Source organism: Phyllobates terribilis, unplaced genomic scaffold, assembly GCF_046119375.1.
Source record: "Phyllobates terribilis strain yellow unplaced genomic scaffold, ASM4611937v1 Scaffold_7__3_contigs__length_470593459, whole genome shotgun sequence".
In the NCBI taxonomy this organism is placed as follows: Eukaryota; Metazoa; Chordata; class Amphibia; order Anura; family Dendrobatidae; genus Phyllobates; species Phyllobates terribilis.
The window spans coordinates 146002093-146022608 of record NW_027362767.1 but is presented as its reverse complement, the minus strand read 5'-3'; the positions used below and the strand labels follow the sequence as shown (position 1 = coordinate 146022608).

Here is a 20516-nt window from a genome sequence, read left to right as displayed (position 1 = left end):
TTTATATACACTGCACAGTACCACTTCTCCTGTCCTGTATACTGGGTGTAATTCTCAGTATCTGTATTATTCTGTATATATACACTGCACAGTACCACTTCTCCTGTCCTGTATACTGGGTGTAATTCTCAGTATCTGTATTATTCTGTATATACACTGCACAGTACCACTTCTCCTGTCCTGTACATTAGATGTAATTCTCAGTATCCGTATTATTCTGTGTATATACACTGCACCGTACCACTTCTCCTGTCCTGTATACTGGCTGTAATCCTCAGTATCTGTATTATTCTGTATATATACACTGCACAGTACCACTTCTCCTGTCCTGTATACTGGGTGTAATCCTCAGTATCTGTATTATTCTGTATATACACTGCACAGTACCACTTCTCCTGTCCTGTATACTGGGTGTAATTCTCAGTACCTGTATTATTCTGTATATATACACTGCACAGTACCATTTCTCCTGTCCTGTATACTGGGTGTAATTCTCAGTATCTGTATTATTCTGTATATACACTGCACAGTACCACTTCTCCTGTCCTGTATATTGGGTGTAATTCTCAGTATCTGTATTATTCTGTATATACACTGCACAGTACCACTTCTCCTGTCCTGTACATTAGATGTAATTCTCAGTATCTGTATTATTCTGTTTATATACACTGCACAGTACCACTTCTCCTGTCCCGTATACTGGGTGTAATCCTCAGTATCTGTATTATTCTGTATATATACACTGCACAGTACCACTTCTCCTGTCCTGTATACTGGGTGTAATCCTCAGTATCTGTATTATTCTGTTTATATACACTGCACAGTACCACTTCTCCTGTTCTGTATACTGGATGTAATCCTCAGTATCTGTATTATTCTGTATATATACACTGCACAGTACCACTTCTTCTGTCCTGTATACTGGGTGTAATTCTCAGTATCTGTATTATTCTGTATATACACTGCACAGTACCACTTCTCCTGTCCTGTATACTGGGTGTAATCCTCAGTATCTGTATTATTCTGTATATATACACTGCACAGTACCACTTCTCCTGTCCTGTATACTGGGTGTAATTCTCAGTACCTGTATTATTCTGTATATATACACTGCACAGTACCATTTCTCCTGTCCTGTATACTGGGTGTAATTCTCAGTATCTGTATTATTCTGTTTATATACACTGCACAGTACCACTTCTCCTGTCCTGTATACTGGGTGTAATTCTCAGTATCTGTATTATTCTGTATATATACACTGCACAGTACCACTTCTTCTGTCCTGTATACTGGGTGTAATTCTCAGTATCTGTATTATTCTGTATATACACTGCACAGTACCACTTCTCCTGTCCTGTACATTAGATGTAATTCTCAGTATCTGTATTATTCTGTGTATATACACTGCACCGTACCACTTCTCCTGTCCTGTATACTGGCTGTAATCCTCAGTATCTGTATTATTCTGTATATATACACTGCACAGTACCACTTCTCCTGTCCTGTATACTGGGTGTAATCCTCAGTATCTGTATTATTCTGTATATACACTGCACAGTACCACTTCTCCTGTCCTGTATACTGGGTGTGATTCTCTGTATCTGTATTATTCTGTATATATACACTGCACAGTACCACTTCCCCTGTCCTGTATACTGGGTGTAATTCTCAGTATCTGTATTATTCTGTATATATACTCTGCACAGTACCACTTCTCCTGTCCTGTATACTGTGTGTAATTCTCAGTATCTGTATTATTCTGTATATACACACTGCACAGTACCACTTCTCCTGTCCTGTATACTGGGTGTAATCCTCAGTATCTGTATTATTCTGTATATACACTGCACAGTACCACTTCTCCTGTCCTGTATACTGGGTGTAATTCTCAGTATCTGTATTATTCTGTATATATACACTGCACAGTACCACTTCTCCTGTCCTGTATATTGGGTGTAATCCTCAGTATCTGTATTATTCTGTATATACACTGCACAGTACCACTTCTCCTGTCCTGTATACTGGGTGTAATTCTCAGTATCTGTATATATACACTGCACAGTGCCATTTCTTCTGTATTTTGGGTGTTGTGGGTATCAGTCTGGCCTCTGGCAGTTTAGATGACTATCTCACCATGCTTTTGGTGGCCCCAGCTGAGTCAGTGTCCTGCCTAGAGACGATTAACTGTTTGTTGGCTGCAGACAGATGCAGTTCGGGATAGTGACAGCGACGTCTCTGCTCGAAATTTTTCAGATTTGGGGGATTAATAAGATCTTTCACTGAAGACCCTGCATGTGGACTACCTGGTGTGTATACGAGTCTGTAGGTAATATAAGCAGGCCCATGTTATAGGTTCTTGGAGACTAGGGGCCATTGAAGGTTGTTCTTTCTTCTGTTTTTATGTGGGTTGTGAACCATATGCCCCCAAGGGCCCTGTATTTTTACTGCTTCTTTTGGATGCTTTGTCCTCTATGGTGTTATGCACTTTATGCTGCTTTTATCAATGTACTGTATGGGATTATGCATTACATTTCAGTATTAATATACCGTATGGTGGTACTCTATGGTGTGATGTACTGTACATTATTTATGTACTGTATGGCGGTATTCTCTCTTTAGTGTTGTGAACTGTATGACGTTATAACTGTAGGCTATGTTTAATACACCGCGTGCAGAATTATTAGGCAAATGCGTATTTTGCTCACATGATACTTTTTATACATGTTGTCCTACTCCAAGCTGCATAGTCTTGAGAGCCAACTACCAATTAAGTAAATCTGGTGCTGTGCATCTCTGTAATGAGGAGGGGTGTTGACTAATGACATCAACACCCTATATAAGGTGTGCTTAATTATTAGGCAACTTCCTTTCCTTTGCCAAAATGGGTCAGAAGAGAGATTTGACGGCTCTGAAAAGTCCAAAATTGTGAGATGTCTTGCAGAGGGATGCAGCAGTCGTGAAATTTCCAAACTTTTGAAGCGTGATCACCGAACAATCAAGCGTTTCATGGCAAATAGCCAACAGGGTCGCAAGAAGCGTGTTGGCCAAAAAAGGCACAAAATAACTGCCCATGAATTGAGGAAAATCAAGCGTGAAGCTGCCAAGATGCCATTCGCCACCAGTTTTGCCATATTTCAGAGCTGCAACGTTACTGGAGTATCAAAAAGCACAAGGTGTGCGATACTCAGGGACATGGCCAAGGTAAGGAAGGCTGAAAAATGACCACCTATGAACAAGAAACATAAGATAAAACGTCAAGAATGGGCCAAGAAATATCTTCTGATTTTACAAAGGTTTTCTGGACTGATGAAATGAGAGTGACTCTTGATGGGCCAGATGGATGGGCCAGAGGCTGGATCAGTAAAGGGCAGAGAGCTCCACTCCGACTCAGATGCCAGCAAGGTGGAGGTGGGGTACTGGTATGGGCTGGTATCATCTAAGATGAACTTGTGGGACCTTTTCGGGTTGAGGATGGAGTGAAGCTCAACTCCCAGACCTACTGCCAGTTTCTGGAAGACAACTTCTTCAAGCAGTGGTACAGGAAGAAGTCGGTATCGTTCAAGAAAAACATGATTTTCATGCAGGACAATGCTCCATCACATGCATCCAACCACTCCACAGCGTGGCTGGCCAGTAAAGGTCTAAAAGAAGAAAAAATAATGACATGGCCCCCTTGTTCACCTGATCTGAACCCCATAGAGAACCTGTGGTCCATCATAAAATGTGAGATCTACAGGGAGGGAAAACAGTACACCTCTCGGAACAGTGTCTGGGAGGCTGTGGTGACTGCTGCACGCAATGTTGATCGAAAACAGATCAAGCAACTGACAGAATCTATGGATGGAGGCTGCTGAGTGTCATCATAAAGAAAGGTGGCTATATTCATCACTAATTTTTTGGATTTTTGTTTTTGCATGTCAGAAATGTTTATTTCTAAATTTTGTGCACTGATATTGGTTTACCTGGAGAAAGTAAACAAGTGAGATGGGATTATATTTAGTTTTTATTAAGTTGCCTAATAATTCTGCACATTAATAGTTACCTGCAAAAACCGATATCCTCCTAAGATAGCCAAATCTAAAAAAACCCCACTCCAACTTCCAAAAATATTAAGCTTGGATATTTATGAGTCTTTTGGGTTGATTGAGAACATAGTTGTTGATCAATAATAAAAATGATCCTCTAAAATACAACTTGCCTAATAATTCTGCACACAGTGTATACTGAATGGTGTTATTCTCTGTGTGATGTTATGCAGTATGCCGTGACTGCCCACTTGAGTTTGTGCCCCTTCATTATTACGAGAGGGCCGGACCGCGGCTGCTGCTACCCTGTATTATAGAGATTTGATGGCAGCGAAACTAAAGTGAAGAGCATTTTGGGCAGTAGATGACTGGCACCATGCCCCCACCGGTTGTAGTGAATGGGGCTTAATAACATGGGACAACTTGATAAGATAGGGCTGAGGTTCATGTGTTTGTGTATGACGTATAAAGCCTTAAAGGGTCAACTCCAGGATTTATCCTATAACACAGAGAGATGACTAAGGTCTGGACTGCTAACAGGTCTCAACTCCATGGTGGCCAAGGTCTACCTAGCCTACACATAGAAATATCATTCTAAATTTACTAATGCTGGAATATACCCGATATCGTCAGATATACCAGACACAACCCATGCACAGGTTGACTGTACTGTAAACATTTAGGACCTTCATTATAAGAAGTTGATCCTTTTTAGTGGCCATCTTTGTGAGAACCAGACCTAGGAGAACATGATTTCAGTGATGTTATGTGGTGGAGGGTTAAATCCCAACTAGCACCCATGATTAAGGTATTCCTTACAAGAGATGGTGTGTTTGATGACCATCTTTGAGAGGATCAGACCTGGTAGAACATGATCTCAGCTGATGTCATATGGTGGAGGGTTAAATCCCAACTATCACCCATAATTAAGGTATTCCTTACAAGAGATGGTGTTTTTATGACCATCATTGTGAGCATCAGACCTGGTAGAACATGATCTCAGCTGATGTTATATGGTGGAGGGTTAAATCCCAACTAGAACCCATGATTAAGGTATTCCTTACAAGTGATGGTGTATTTGATGACCATCTTTGTGAGGATCAGACCTGGTAGAACATGATCTCAGCTGATGTTATATGGTGGAGGGTTCAATCCCAACTAGCACCCATGATTAAGGTATTCCTTACAAGTGATGGTGTATTTGATGACCATCTTTGAGAGGATCAGACCTGGTAGAACATGATCTCAGCTGATGTCATATGGTGGAGGGTTAAATTCCAACTAGCACCCATGATTAAGGTATTCCTTACAAGTGATGGTGTATTTGATGACCATCTTTGAGAGGATCAGACCTGGTAGAACATGATCTCAGCTGATGTCATATGGTGGAGGGTTAAATCCCAACTAGCACCCATGATCAAGGTATTCCTTACAAGTAATGGTGTTTTTGATGACCATCTTTGTGAGTATCAGACCTGGTAGAACATGATCTCAGCTGATATTATATAGTGGAGGTTAAATCCCAACTGGTAGAACAAGATCTCAGCTGATGTTGCATAGTTTCATAGTTTTTAACATTGAAGGTAGACATAAGTCCATTGCGTTCAACCTATAACCTATCATGGTGGTTGGATAAATCTCATCTAGCCTCCATATTAAGGTCTTCCATACTAGTGATTGATCTTTTTTGGTGGCCATGTTTATGAAGTCCAGTCCTGGTAGAACATGATCTCAGCTGATGTTACATGATGGTGGGGTAAAACCCATTTAGCCCCCATAATGAGACCTTTCTTCTGATGTTCAAACTAAATGATAATGACTACGATTTGAAAAGTTTATGAAGGACCCAAAGAATATGACTACTTTGGAGAAACTCCTCTAGTGTTTTTTTTCCCTCAAACTTTTTTGTTACTTCTTTCGTAGAAGAGGCTGAAAAGCCACCACCACCTCCCTCACCATGTCTTACCAGAAGGAGCTGGAGAAGTATCGGGACGTAGATGAAGATGAGCTCATGAGAGGGATGTCAGCTGAGGAGCTGGCCCAACTGGACTTTGAGCTGCAAGAGATGGACCCTGAGGTACCGATGACTAGAAGCATGAGAAATATCCGTTCTGGGGTGCACACACTTAAACGTTCTCCAGGCCTCTCAAAAATATCTGCTGTGTTCTGCTTACTAATGCGATCCCTTCTGTCTGCCTTAACAATAGACCCTTCATGACCCATCTCCTTTGTGTCCTATTACCAAATTAATTCACTATTGCCAGGAAAGGGCCATACCTTCCTCTTCTATAGAGGCTTGTAAATACATATTAATATTGAAATAAATTATAAATTCTAATTATAAATTAATTATGAATTGTAAATGTAGTGTTCGAATTCTTACATAGAGGGCAGTATTATAGTAGTTATATTCTTGTACATAGGGGGCAGTATTATAGTAGTTATATTCTTGTACATAGGGGACAGTATTATAGTAGTTATATTCTTGTATATAGGGGCAGTATTATAGTAGTTATATTCTTGTACATGGGGGCAGTATTATAGTAGTTATATTCTTGTACATAGGGGCAGTATTATTGTAGTTATATTCTTGTACATAGGAGCAGTATTATAGTAGTTATATTCTTGTACATAGTGGCAGTATTATAGTAGTTATATTCTTGTACATAGGAGCAGTATTATAGTAGTTTTATTCTTGTACATAGAGGCAGTATTATAGTAGTTATATTCTTGTACATAGGAGCAGTATTATAGTAGTTATATTCTTGTACATAGGAGCAGTATTATAGTAGTTATATTCTTGTACATAGGGGCAGTATTATAGTAGTTATATTCTTGTACATAGGGGGCAGTATTATAGTAGTTATATTCTTGTACATAGGGGGCAGTATTATAGTAGTTATATTCTTGTAGATGGGGGCAGTATTATAGTAGTTATATTCTTGTACATAGGGGGCAGTATTATTGTAGTTATATTCTTGTACATAGAGGCAGTATTATAGTAGTTATATTCTTGTACATAGGGAGCAGCATTATTGTAATTATATGCTTGTACATAGGGGCAGTATTATAGTAGTTATATTCTTGTACATAGAGGCAGTATTATAGTAGTTATATTCTTGTACATAGGGGCAGTATTATAGTAGTTATATTCTTATACATAGGGAGCAGTATTATAGTAGTTATATTCTTGTATATAGGGGGCAGTATTATAGTAGTTATATTCTTGTACATAGGGGGCAGTATTATTGTAGTTATATTCTTGTCCATAGAGGCAGTATTATAGTAGTTATATTCTTGTACATAGGGAGCAGTATTATTGTAGTTATATTCTTGTACATAGGGGGCAGTATTATTGTAGTTATATTCTTGTACATAGAGGCAGTATTATAGTAGTTATATTCTTGTACATAGGAGCAGAATTATAGTAGTTATATTCTTGTACATAGGGAGCAGTATTATAGTAGTTATATTCTTGTACATAGGGGGCAGTATTATTGTAGTTATATTCTTGTACATAGAGGCAGTATTATAGTAGTTATATTCTTGTACATAGGGAGCAGTATTATTGTAGTTATATGCTTGTACATAGGGAGCAGTATTATAGTAGTTATATTCTTGTACATAGGGGCAGTATTATAGTAGTTATATTCTTGTACATAGGGAGCAGTATTATAGCAGTTATATTCTTGTACATAGGGGGCAGTATTATAGTCGTTATATTCTTGTACATAGGGAGCAGTATTATAGTAGTTATATTCTTGTACATAGAGGCAGTATTATAGTAGTTATATTCTTGTACATAGGAGTAGAATTATAGTAGTTATATTCTTGTACATAGGGAGCAGTATTATTGTAGTTATATTCTTGTACATAGGGGATAGTATTATAGTAGTTATATTCTTGTACATAGGAGCAGTATTATAGTAGTTATATTCTTGTACATAGGAGTAGAATTATAGTAGTTATATTCTTGTACATAGGGAGCAGTATTATTGTAGTTATATTCTTGTACATAGGGGATAGTATTACAGTAGCTATATTCTTGTACATAGGGGCAGTATTATAGTAGTTATATTCCTGTACATAGGGGCAGTATTATTCTAGTTATATTCTTGTACATAGGGACAGTATTATAGTAGTTATTTTCTTGTACATAGGGGTAGTATTATAGTAGTTATATTCTTGTACATAGGGGGCAGTATTATAGTAGTTATATTCTTGCACATAGGGGGCAGTATTATAGTAGTTATATTCTTGCACATAGGGGCAGTATTATTGCAGTTATATGCTTGTACATAGGGGGCAGTATTATAATAGTATTTTAGCTTGTTAATTTACGACTGGTTTCTCCATCATATTATCTTGATATCGATGGTGACTGCATATGCCCTTTATTATTTGAGGAGATGATTAGTTGGGTTCTGTCATACATGTAACACATACAGATTTATGAATGCTCTATGATATCCTAGAATATCCTCCTCCCGGCTGGAATGCGCCAAAAAGACCAAACCAAAAAGACCGCAACTGGTCCATTGGACAGAGACGCCCTCTTACAACATCTGGAGAAGGAGGCCCTGGATGCCAAGGAGAGAGAAGACCTTGTCCCGTACACTGGGGAGAAGAAGGGTAAATAAAGTGCAATCCTTTATCGGACTCGTCTGCAGCGTTCTAGTATATCGAGCTTACAAAAATTTGGCCAAGTATTTTTGTACTGTTGTGGAGCGTAGCTTCTGCTCCTTTCCTTCAGTTCCCTTCCCCCGTAGCACTGGACAGGCGTAGACAGGTGCAGGCTATATTCGTGCTGTTGAATTTACTGACCCTTCCCCGCTCCACCAGTTCATGCTGTAATGCAAGGATTTGTACACTGTATACCTACAGTATGTAATGTATCCAAAATGCCTCCAGAGCTGCATTCAAAACTCTGCTCATTTACTGTTAACTCTCAGGAATATGCATTTCGATAAGCTGCCCCCTTTACAGTTTCCTGCATCTCCCATAATGTTTTGTATTGGGGGGCCTCAGCTAAATTGGAGACAGTTGAATTTCAGGGAGTCATCAGAATCGTGAATGCCGCTCCAGAGACGAGTGTCAGACCAATCACTAAACCTCAAGTCTTATTCTATTTTATCAACAGGAAAACCTTTCATCCCCAAAAATCCAAAAAGGGAAATTCCTAAGGAGGAGCAGATCACACTAGAACCGGAGCTGGAGGAGGCTTTGGCCAACGCCACCGACGCGGAGATGTGCGACATTGCAGGTAAGATGCCGTGCAGACCACATCGGCTCCTCTGTAAATCCAGATTAAAAACTTCTGTAGCTTTTTTCCAAACATGGGGTGAGGGACTAATGGCATTAGACGTGCGTCGGGGACTAGCCTGCATCAGAAGCGCCGGCCAAGAATGAAGATCATACCAGCACCAGAGCTTAGCGGGTGCTTTTGGGAGGCAGCAGGGACACGTAAAGGGATTTAGGAAAATTAGAAAAAAAAATCTTTTTGTTTAGAATCGATATTGTCATATTTAATATCTACTGAATTTATATATTTTGGGTCCTCTTGACTTAAATTTGGCAGGAAAATGATAAGTGGCGTCCCCCTTTAGTGTGTACAGTGACATGTGACCTAAGAACCAGCCAAGGCTTGACATTGGTTGCCACCTGATGCATTTTAGAAGGTCACCATCGTAAATTTGGCTTCCAAGGAGCTCAACATCATGGACCTTGGTTTCTTGTGTGATCGCTGCGGCCTGGGAACATGTTACTCTGCAACTTATGGACATCTGTGCCGGATGAGTACATGATATTAATTGAGATTGGGATACAGGGGGTCATAATCCAGTTTATGATCCAACTCTTAAGACTTAAGTGTCAGAAGCTCCAGTGTGACCTCATTGAGGAGCTATTTCCATCTCTTGGACGCCTCATGTCAAACGCCCCCACAGACGATTACATAAATCTTTCACTCATGACATTCGGTGAGAAGAAAAGCAAATTGGTCATCTGGCACAGCTCAACCTGATCAATAAGGGGTGGTGGTGACTGAGATTTACCCCTAACTCTAAAACAAATTCCCTGCACTGATTCTGGGAATGTATCCTCGTCTTATACCGGCTTTTTCAGGACCCAATTACTGCAGGACTCATGGAATAGAACAAACTTTGTGACATATAACAGACAATTTGATTCTTTCTCCACTTATAAGCCACTTCTTCTCCCTTCCCTTCATCCCGTACTCATTATTAACTTTTAAAAACTGCTAAAATTCATCATCCAGCTTACTGATGGATCAGATTACAGCTGCCTATTAAAGGCTAGCAGGTAGGAGGTTAGGGGCACAGAGAGGCACAAACAATACTGGTGCTTTCTAGTAAGTGTTTTATCTCAATCCAAAGCTGAATACACATCTACACTGCTCAGTACTGCTGAATAATTTCCTTTGTGTTGCTACTTCTTCGAGTAACCCCAGAGCTGGAAGCACAGCTAACCTGTTCCAAATTCCTGTATACAGTCATGGCCAAAAGTATTGAGAATGAGACAAAGGCTATGTGCACACGATGCAGAAATGAAGCAGAAAATTTCTGCATCATTTCTGCATCTCCCTGGCAGAAAAAACGCATGCAGATTGTACATGCAGATTGTGCATGCGTTTTTCCTGCAGAATACATGCGGATCCACATTCAGATTCACATGCGTTTCCGCATGCAGATTGACAAGCGCTTTCCAGGCGATTTTAGCATCACTTGGAAAGTGCTTGACAACTAGGTCACACTATATAAATCCATGCAAACAGCATGGATTTATATAGTGTGACCCGAGAGAGTGTATATACTTACCTCCGATGGCCCGCGCTGTCCTGCTCACTCCGTTCTCCCGGCTGCCGGCAACTTTGAATTGAAAGACCTGCCAACGTCAGCGTCACGTGACCCGTCACATGATTCTGACGTCACCGCAGGTCCTACAACTCACTGCAAGTGCCGGGAACCAAGCAGGAGCGCTGCGCGGGCCGACAGATGGTAAGTATATATATATTTTTTATTTTATTCTTGTTTTTACAGCTTTTTTAATGGTACCTGGGTGTGGATGAGACTCTCCTCTCCTCCACACTCGGGTACCATCCGCACATTAGAACGCGCCAATAACGCAAGTACAGATGCAGTCTTGCGGAATTGGCGCATTCTAATGCAAGTCAATGGCGGCGAAAACGCCGCGTTTCCGCAAAATTAAATGACATGCTGCGGATTTTTGAGCGCAGCGTTTACGCTGCGGAAAAATCCGCATCATGGGCACAGCACATGCGGATTTCAATTGGGGAACATTGCTTCCCTTCTACCATGCGTTTTTCATGCGTTTCCGCGGCGTTTACGCAACTGCAAAAACGCCGCGGAAACGCATGAAATACGCATCGTGTGAACTCAGCCAAATAGTAATTTTTCCAAAGTTTACTGCTTCATTTTTTGTAATGGCAATTTGCATATACCCCTGAATGTCAAAGAGTGATCAGCTTAACAGCAATTACTGTACTTGCAAAGTCAATATTTGCCCAGAAAATGAACTTTAACCCCCAAAACACATTTCAACATCATTGCAGTCCTGCCTTAAAAGGAGCAGCTAACATCGTTTTAGTGATTGATCCATTAACACAGGTGTGGGTGTTGATGAGGACAGGGCTGGCGATCAATCAGTCATGATTAAGTAAGAATGACATCACTGGACACTTTAAAAGGAGGCTGGTTCTTGGTATCATTGTTTCTCTTCAGTTAACCATGGTTATCTCTAAAGAAACACGTGCAGCCATCATTGCACTGCACAAAAATGGCCTAACAGGGAAGAGTATCGCAGCTACAAAGATTGCACCTCAGTCAACAATCTATCGCATCATCAAGAACTTCAAGGAGAGAGCTTCCATTGTTGTCAAAAAGGCTCCAGGGCGCCCAAGAAAGACCAGCAAGCGCCAGGACCGTATCTTAAAACTGTTTCAGCTGCGGGATCGGATTACCAGCAGTGCCGAGCTTGCTCAGGAATGGCAGCAGGCTGGTGTGAGTGCTTCTGCACGCACTGTGAGGCGGAGACTCTTTGAGCAAGGGCTGGTTTCAAGGAGGCCAGCAAAGGAGCCACTTCTCTCCAGAAAAAACATCAGGGACCGACTGATATTCTGCAAAAGGTACAGGGAGTGGACTGCTGAGGACTGGGGCAAAGTCATTTTCTCTGATGAATCCCCTTTTCGATTGTTTGAGACATCTGGAAAACAGCTTATTCGGAGAAGAAGAGGAGAGCGCTACCACCAGTCTTGTCTCATGCCAACTGTAAAGCATCCTGAAACCATTCATGTGTGGGGTTGCTTCTCAGCCAAGGGAATCGGCTCACTCACAGTCTTGCCTAAAAACACAGCCATGAATAAAGAATGGTACCAGAATGTCCTCCAAGAGCAACTTCTCCCAACCGTCCAAGAGCAGTGTGGCGCCCAACAATGCCTTTTCCAGCATGATGGAGCACCTTGCCATAAAGCAAAGGTGATAACTAAATGGCTCATGGAACAAAACATAGAGATTTTGGGTCCATGGCCTGGAAACTCCCCAGATCTTAATCCCATTGAGAACTTGTGGTCAATCATCAAGAGACGGGTGGACAAACAAAAACCAACAAATTCTGGCAAAATGCAAGCATTGATTATGCAAGAATGGACTGCTATCAGTCAGGATTTGGTCCAAAAGTTGATTGAGAGCATGCCAGGGAGGATTACAGAGGTCTTGAAGAAGAAGGAGCAACACTGCAAATATTGACTTGCTGCATTAACTCATTCTAACTGTCAATATAACCTATTGGTCCTCATAATATGATTGCAATTATATTTCTGTATGTGATATAAACATCAGACAAACACTAATAAAAACCAGAGGCCAGCAGATCATGTGAAAATATCATTTTGGTGTCATTCTCAAAACTTTTGGCCATGACTGTAATGTTCAGCATGCTGATGCTTTAGAGTAAATGTTTCATCTCGTCAGTGTTTTATCATACTGGATTCACAGTTACATTGGTTAGCACTGCTATAGAATGTCCTTAACGCTGCTGCTTTCGATTAAATGTTTTATTTCATCCTAGTGTTGTACTCAAAGCTGTACTGCACAATGTCTTCCATTATGCTACTGCTATTAGTAAGTGTTTTATCTCATCCCAGTGCTGTATTCACAGCTACACTGGTCAGCACTGCTATTACATTTCCTCAATGCTGCTGCTTTCAAGTAAGACTTTTATCTCAACCCAGTACAGGATTCACAGCTGCACTGCTGAATGCTGCTCTGTAATGTCCTCCATGATGCTGTGTCATGAGCTAGATAGAGAGACGGGAGCCCCTCATGTTGGTGTGCACTATGTATGGGGGAACATCATAGTTGCTATTCTACACAACTTTCCAAGCTTTCCGTGAGGGTTCGGGGCACTTTGGTGGTACATAGGAAATGTCGAACTCTTCCAGACGTACCATAGGCTTCCTCTTTTTTTCTCTGGAACCTCTTGAATATTTTCGAAGAGTGGGTAAGTCTGGTTTTTAGTCGTTAGAGGGTTATGTTTCTTCTGCACCAGTATCTGAGCCCGCACCCTTTCCCTCCAGTCAGCAGAACTTCAAGGATTTGGACTTGAGTCAAGTGCTATATTTAGTATGGGAGAGTAATAGACCGAGGGGCTATCTTCTTACGCTGTGTATCCAGGATCAGGACGTGGTATAATAACCTTTTTTTTTTTTTTTTATCACCGAGCTTTGGTGCCACCAAGAGGTATAATGTGACCCTCCAGTATATTTCCTAGGAAATCATGGATTCCCAAAGTAGTAGTTACTTCCATATATCAATCGCGGCTGCTTATCAGGACAAGAGATGACGACAAAGCTCGGTGTAGATCTGAATTTTGGATTTTCTTGTATTTTATTACTATCTAAGGCTTATAATATTGGTGGAGGTCTCGCTATGTGGACCTATGACTGACTGACACCATGTATTCTTCTTTTTCAGCCATCTTGGGGATGTATACGCTGATGAGTAACAAGCAGTATTACGACGCCATCACTTCTGGGATCATTATTAACAAAGAGGGCATCAACAGTAAGTAAAAGTCTGAGTCTCAAGATTTCAATGTCTAGAACATTGTGACAAAAATTTTTCTAGCAAGTCAATTGGCTTCTTACGAAATTGTGGCCAATAATTGGGAGCTGCCATACTTTTTGGACTATAAGAAGCACCCGAGACACAGAGGAGGAGGCAGAGATGGTGGCCATGTGGGTGTCTGAGCATTTTCTGCAATGTTTGGCGAGAGGTAGCCCGTAAGAGTCGACCGGAAGGACAGTGAAGTCTGGTGGCTTCAGGTCAGGAAGATGTTGTGTGGAGCTCCAAGCCTTCAGGAATGAGAGACCTTATGCCATTCCAGTTGGCCTCATTAACATAATATAGTCCAAAAATATGGACCTACAGAACGGGAATGAGTTCTTTTAATACGACCCATATCAATGCGGCATCTGTATCCTTTCCTTACAGGCGTTGTACAACCGGACAAATATAAGCCCATCCCAGACGAGCCCCCAAATCCAACCAACGTGGAAGAAACACTGCAGAAGATCAAGAGCAACGCATCAGACCTGGTGGAAGTGAATCTAAATAATATCCATGTAATTACCCCTACACAGAATATCGGGAGATTTAGACCCTAAATTATGGCCTGAATTTAAAGGGATCTCTTTTATATCTATTCTGTACCTTTCATTTGCAGGACATTCCCATACCGACGTTAAAGGGGATTTGTGAAGCCATGAAAGCAAACACGCATGTAAAGCAGCTGAGTTTAGTAGCCACCCGCAGCAATGATCCGGTGGCTTATGTAAGTCGTTGTGAAATCTATTCCACCCCTTTATGTAGAGCACGGTCCACCCTCGTCCTCTTTCTCCCCACCTTCCTCATTTCATTGGCCAGGAGGGGAGAGCATGAGCAGGTCACGTGACACTCGCTGACACCACAAGCATACTCCAATCTAAAAGCGCAACGTCAGGTGACCAGATGCGATAACTCCGGAAGGGTACATTTTTTTTTAAATAGATGTTATTTAGAAAAATGTTTGTTTTGCCAAGTTAGTATAGTTGGCATAAAGTTAAAAAAAAAAAATGAAAACCCCCCCCCTTTAAGGACCCGTATTTTAATTGCGTTACGCCTGGCTCCATTTGGTCCAACAGACAATTATTATTGGTAGATCTGCGTCTCAAATTCAGCGCCACCATACAATTACGTTTCTGAGCGTTTGACGAAATGTACAACTTCACCTGCGATACTGCGACACCACCTCCAGATGGCAGCACAGAACTGCAGCAACACAAGAAAGCGTAAAGGAAGCGCATAACACATAGTAATAAAAGCGTACCTCGTGTAACGACAGGACCACGCTCAGAAAATGGCCCACTTTGTAAATCTGTCTTCCGTCCATTATGTCCATTAGTCGGCCCATAATGGTGATGGGTTAAGTATGATCTATTACTGCGTGTGAAAGAAAAACTGGGGTAATTTCAAGATCCATTAATGCCGTAAATGACGTTAAATCTACAGAATAACATATTCATTCCATAGGGTCACCAAGTTTATAATGATTTCTACAATGTGGAGTGACCGCATGTGAGGATGTTCTGACGGAAGATAGGAGGAAGGTTGTACGGCTGCCTTGTAGTGAGCCGTATGGCTGGTCTATGAGCCGTATATATGGCGGTATTATCTTAGAAGCGGTGCTCTTAGCAGACGTATACGGAGAACAGATGCAGGCTAATTTGGCCTTCAGCATCCAACAATTTTTTTTATTTCTCATTCCATACATAGTGAGACAGACAGCCCCCTAAATTATGTAATGATGCCCAGAGAAAGGGGGCTGCTCTCGGGGTATCGCAAACTCAAAACGTGAAAGTGGAGCTATCGGGATGGGTAAAGGCCACTAAAATCAGGTCAATGGTGGTCAAAAATATCAAAACCACTTTCTGTCTCTTCTGGACAAAGCACCTTCTTCTCTCATCAGATTTTCGGAGAAGTGCAACTTAAATAGGTACAATAATAGTGAACTTGGTGATCCCGAAACTATCCATGTGTCTGCTTACTTGCCAGTGCCCAACCTGAACATCATTACGTTGTAAAATCTGTACGTGCAGCCAACAAATTATTAGAAAAAAATAATGATTGTAATGATGAGAATAACCTCCAGGTCATTCTCATTTCTTAGTTTATCTCCATATTGACCTGACCCTCAATGAGGACATATTTGGGACTGACTGCACAATTGTGTCTACTGTATTACACCCAAAAGTGAGAACGTCTACTTCTTCCATCTACCCTTACCTAACAATACTCTGGTTCTCCGCAGGCTGTGGCCGAAATGATCAAGGAAAATAAGACTCTAGAGACCCTAAACATCGAGTCAAACTTCATCTCTAGTGCTGGAATGTTGGCTGTAATTCAGGCCATGAAAAATAATTCTACGTTGACTGAACTTAAGGTGGATAACCAGGTAAAACTTTAATCAATTGGTTGTGAATGGTTTTCGAAGCCTGAATCTCTAAGCCTGACTCAAACAAATACTTGCTCTATGCAATTGGCTAGACTGGGTCCCATAACTGAAGCACCATAAAGTGTTCTGTAGGAAAATATGTTGACGACCTATCCATTCAATAGGTCATTAATGTTTGATGGGGATTTGACTATCAGGAGTTCTTCACTAGACCAATAATGGGTAACCCTCAAGACTGGCACCCCAACGTTTGATTGGTCATGGTTTGACCACCAGAGATTGTTCACTTGACTGATCATTAGTGACTGTGAAGACTAGAACTTTGAGAGGGTCTTTTTGCACTAGAAGTTTGTCATTGGGTTGGTCACTGATGACTGTCAAGACTAGAACCTCAGTGTTTGATTGGGTGTTTGACCACCAGAGGTATGTCGTTTGGCTGATCATTGGTGTCCATCAAGACTAATACCTCAAATATTTGAATGAGTGGGTGGTTGACCAGCAGGGTTCTTCACTGGGTTGCTCTTTGGTGGACCTCAATACTGGAACCCCAATGTACAATTGTTGTTTTTTAACTGATGGAGTTCCTTCTCTGGACTAATGATTGGCTACCCGAAAAACTGGAACTCCAACCAATTATACATTGATGGCCCTTTTATGTTCATTTCTCAAAGAACCTGTTTAATATAAACTGCTAAAGTCTTGGATGTGGAAAAGTCCACCTTCACCTCTGACCATGATCTTTTCTTCCTCCCATTGTTTGCAGCACCAGAACCTTGGAGACACTGTAGAGATGGAGATGGCATCCATGCTGGAGAACTGTCCTTCTGTTATACGCTTTGGGTACCATTTTACACAGCAGGGACCAAGAGCCCGGTCTTCAAATGCCATCACTAGAAATTTGGAGACACGTAAGTTTAATTCTTCTGAAAAGTTATATTGCTATGACAAAAATAACATAAGGCTCCAGGGTCCAGTTCAGAAAAAAAGATTTTTAGGAATTTCTAGAAGGTATAGCGTATAGCACTCAGAATCCTCATGTCTTGGCCAAAGCTGAGAACAGATACAAAGAGTATCCCTTGCTCTGGATGACTTTTCCTGTCCAGTCTGCCAAGAAAAAAACGAAACAATACCAGTTTCCCTAGTGCCAAGTGGTCATATTTCAGTCCCTTGTGCCCAGTGGTCCCTCCGCGGCTCATTCCTTAGTGCAAAGTGGTCATGCCTCAGTTTTTTGTGCCCAGTGATCATTCTTCTGTCCCTTGTGCCCAGTGGTTATGACTTGAAACAATTACTATTAGATATGGAAGTGTAGCATACCCTGACTGAAAACCTCAACTTTTTCTATTTCCCCATGACAGGTCGAAAGAAGAAAAAGTCTGCCCAATAAATAATGTTATGTGTCCCAAAACCTGGTCCAACCTGGTTCATCTCGTAGCTGGTGTCCATGTCCCATTTTTTGCTCGAGTTTTGGGGACTTTATTTCAGTACATCTCATCTAAGGATCTTTCCCCTTCCCTATATGTCCTTGTTATCTCCATCGTTCCTCCGCAAGTGTCTCATACCTCCTCCAACCTTCTTCTTTAGTAACACTGCCACTGATTGTCTTAAAGTTTTACTCATCATTTACCAAACTATTGGAAAAAAGCCATTTTGTGAGTGTGACCGTCCAGTCCACCTTTCTTTTTACTAGCTCTGGGGGTATGACTGCTACCTGTATACCCCTATAACTACGTCCCTGGTCAGCTTTGTAAATCTCACTTAATCCTCATCGATGGCGACGGATTTCAAACCACAATTTCATGTGTGTATATTTGGGACACAGCATGGCGCCTCGGTTGTGTGTGTGACGTCACATGAAATCTAAACTTCTCTACCCCTAACCAAAGATCTGACTCCATCTGTACATCTCTTGGGGAGAGTGGTGACAGAGGGGACGGGAGCCATACTGGAAGAATACTACAATGATTGTAATCAAATCTGTAAATAAAGTGACTTTGACCTGTATCGCCGGAGTCGTTCTTTGGATTTACGTGGACATCTGATTTTGTATCTTCTTGTAAAGGGGGGTATAAATGTGTGGCACGGATTGGAGTAAGGACTGGACCAACCTGGTTCAACTTGTAGGTGATGACTATGTCCCATTATTGCCCTCCCGGACCTTTGTGGTGACGGCATTACCATTTCTGGTGGAGATGGTAACAGGTAGTGTGCTGTGAGTGAAAAGAATCCTTACCGTCAAAGAGTTGAAACCAGTAAATAACATTTATTATTTAAACTGAAAGATACAATTATCACATTTATATATATTTCATTAACTAGCTGTCCTACCTGTCCAGAAATGACCTCTTAGACGGGCCGACCTTCACAGAGTATACAGACAAGCTGCACAGACTATGAGACGTCAGACATCTATTCAGGGCTGCCGTTTAGTAGCCATTTCAGCTCTTCAGTCCGACATCTATATTAGACTTTCACCCATCCTCTCTTACCGATTTAACTAGACGTCCACAGATGCACCACAACGCCAGGACCACACTAGAGTAATCCCCGGTGAAATCATTTTCAGGGCATTGACTCTTATTTGAGGGGAATGTGTCTTTAGAAAATGATGTACTGTTTAAATCAGGTTTTTATGTCAAATCTATTTTTCCATAAATGTTATCAGTCGTTGTAATCCTGTCTGTGATGACAATGAGACTGCTGAAAAGCCATCTGTACAGAAGAGGACGGGTGAGGCTAGTATTAGGCCTAGTAATCAGTATGGAAAGTGAATTTGAATATGAAAAGGTTTTTTTATTTTTATTGTTTTTTTTAAGTCAAACTATTGGTCATTTTTTTTGTATGACTTTCACTATTCAGGGTGGTGCTTAAACTGCTGGGGTGCCGTAGTGGGGACCCTCCACCGCAGAGGTTTCATAGTTTTTAAAGTTGAAGGTAGGTATAATTCAGTTGACTTCAACCTATAGCCTAATATGTTGATCCAGAGGACCCAAAAACCCCATAGGGTGGGCACTAATAGCTAGAGATTAGCGAACTTGTTCGGAAAACGTTAGCCAATCTCAAAGTCAAACATTGCACATTCGGATACTTGTTCGGACCTCTGAGCGTTTTTACTCAAAATCAGCAAAATTCGGCCGAAGTACGGTAAATGATCACTTTTCCACTAAAGCTTATGTTAGGACTTTGGCTCGGATAGCGGTGCTGTATGATGAGGGGTTGGGGTGGTGAGCGCTCAGAGGAGCGGCCGACTGTTATTCTTATTTATTTTTTTTCCTTAACTTAATGTGTGGAGATTCCGGCAGCCAATCAGGGCGCAGGAACCATCCACCACGTCCAGACACAAGGGCTTGTGTCATTGGCTGCCGAAGTCACATGTCCCTCTCCATATAAAAAGCGGACATGTTGTTTTGGTGCCATTTTGTCAGTGTAACAGCGCAGAGAGGCTGCTGCTGCTACTGCATAGTCAGATAGTTAGCTAGGCGGTTAACTGTCAGTCAGCTAGTTCAGATAGATAGGATCATGTGTGGCTGGGAAATCGACCATCCTGCAGATCAATCCTTTTTGTGAATTTTATGGTCCAGAGACACTGTAAAAGGACGAGGTTTTCCCTCCACAAATATGAGTAATTAATGGGGAACTCTCCTACACCTCTATTGAGGTCCGATATTAACTATTAACATTAAACTTGATTATTAATAATTAATATCCACTAACGTTATCTGTGCCTTATACTATACACCAACTGAGACAAAACCGTGGGCTAATAAAAGGTATTTATTACACAAAAGTCGACAATTAATATACTACTATTTCTCCCACTAACACAGTACACAATATGGATATAATAACAATATACAATTCCCAATTACCTATTTTCCACCCATGTTTCCTAATCACTCATGCAATATCAGCCCACCCAACTATACTAACTTCTTTCCCTATATATATATATATATATATATAGAT

General features: G+C 41.1%; 1 protein-coding gene across 2 annotated transcripts in view; it reads left to right on the top strand.

Annotated features, from left to right (window-relative positions):
- Positions 1-18554, top strand: part of TMOD4 (tropomodulin 4) — a 37535-nt gene extending 18981 nt beyond the window's left edge. The window contains exons 1-10 of one of the 2 annotated variants that reach the window (XM_073639391.1): positions 2154-2306; positions 5949-6102; positions 8501-8657; positions 9166-9288; positions 14036-14125; positions 14555-14685; positions 14787-14894; positions 16410-16553; positions 17317-17461; positions 17909-18554. In XM_073639391.1, coding sequence (XP_073495492.1) covers positions 5983-6102; positions 8501-8657; positions 9166-9288; positions 14036-14125; positions 14555-14685; positions 14787-14894; positions 16410-16553; positions 17317-17461; positions 17909-17937 — 1047 coding nt within the window. In that variant the 5' untranslated portion in view covers positions 2154-2306; positions 5949-5982 and the 3' untranslated portion in view covers positions 17938-18554. Of the gene's footprint in view, positions 1-2153; positions 2307-5948; positions 6103-8500; positions 8658-9165; positions 9289-14035; positions 14126-14554; positions 14686-14786; positions 14895-16409; positions 16554-17316; positions 17462-17908 lie in introns of those variants that run through there. The other variant, XM_073639390.1, reaches the window with a different exon arrangement.
- The last annotated feature ends 1962 nt before the right edge of the window (positions 18555-20516 follow it).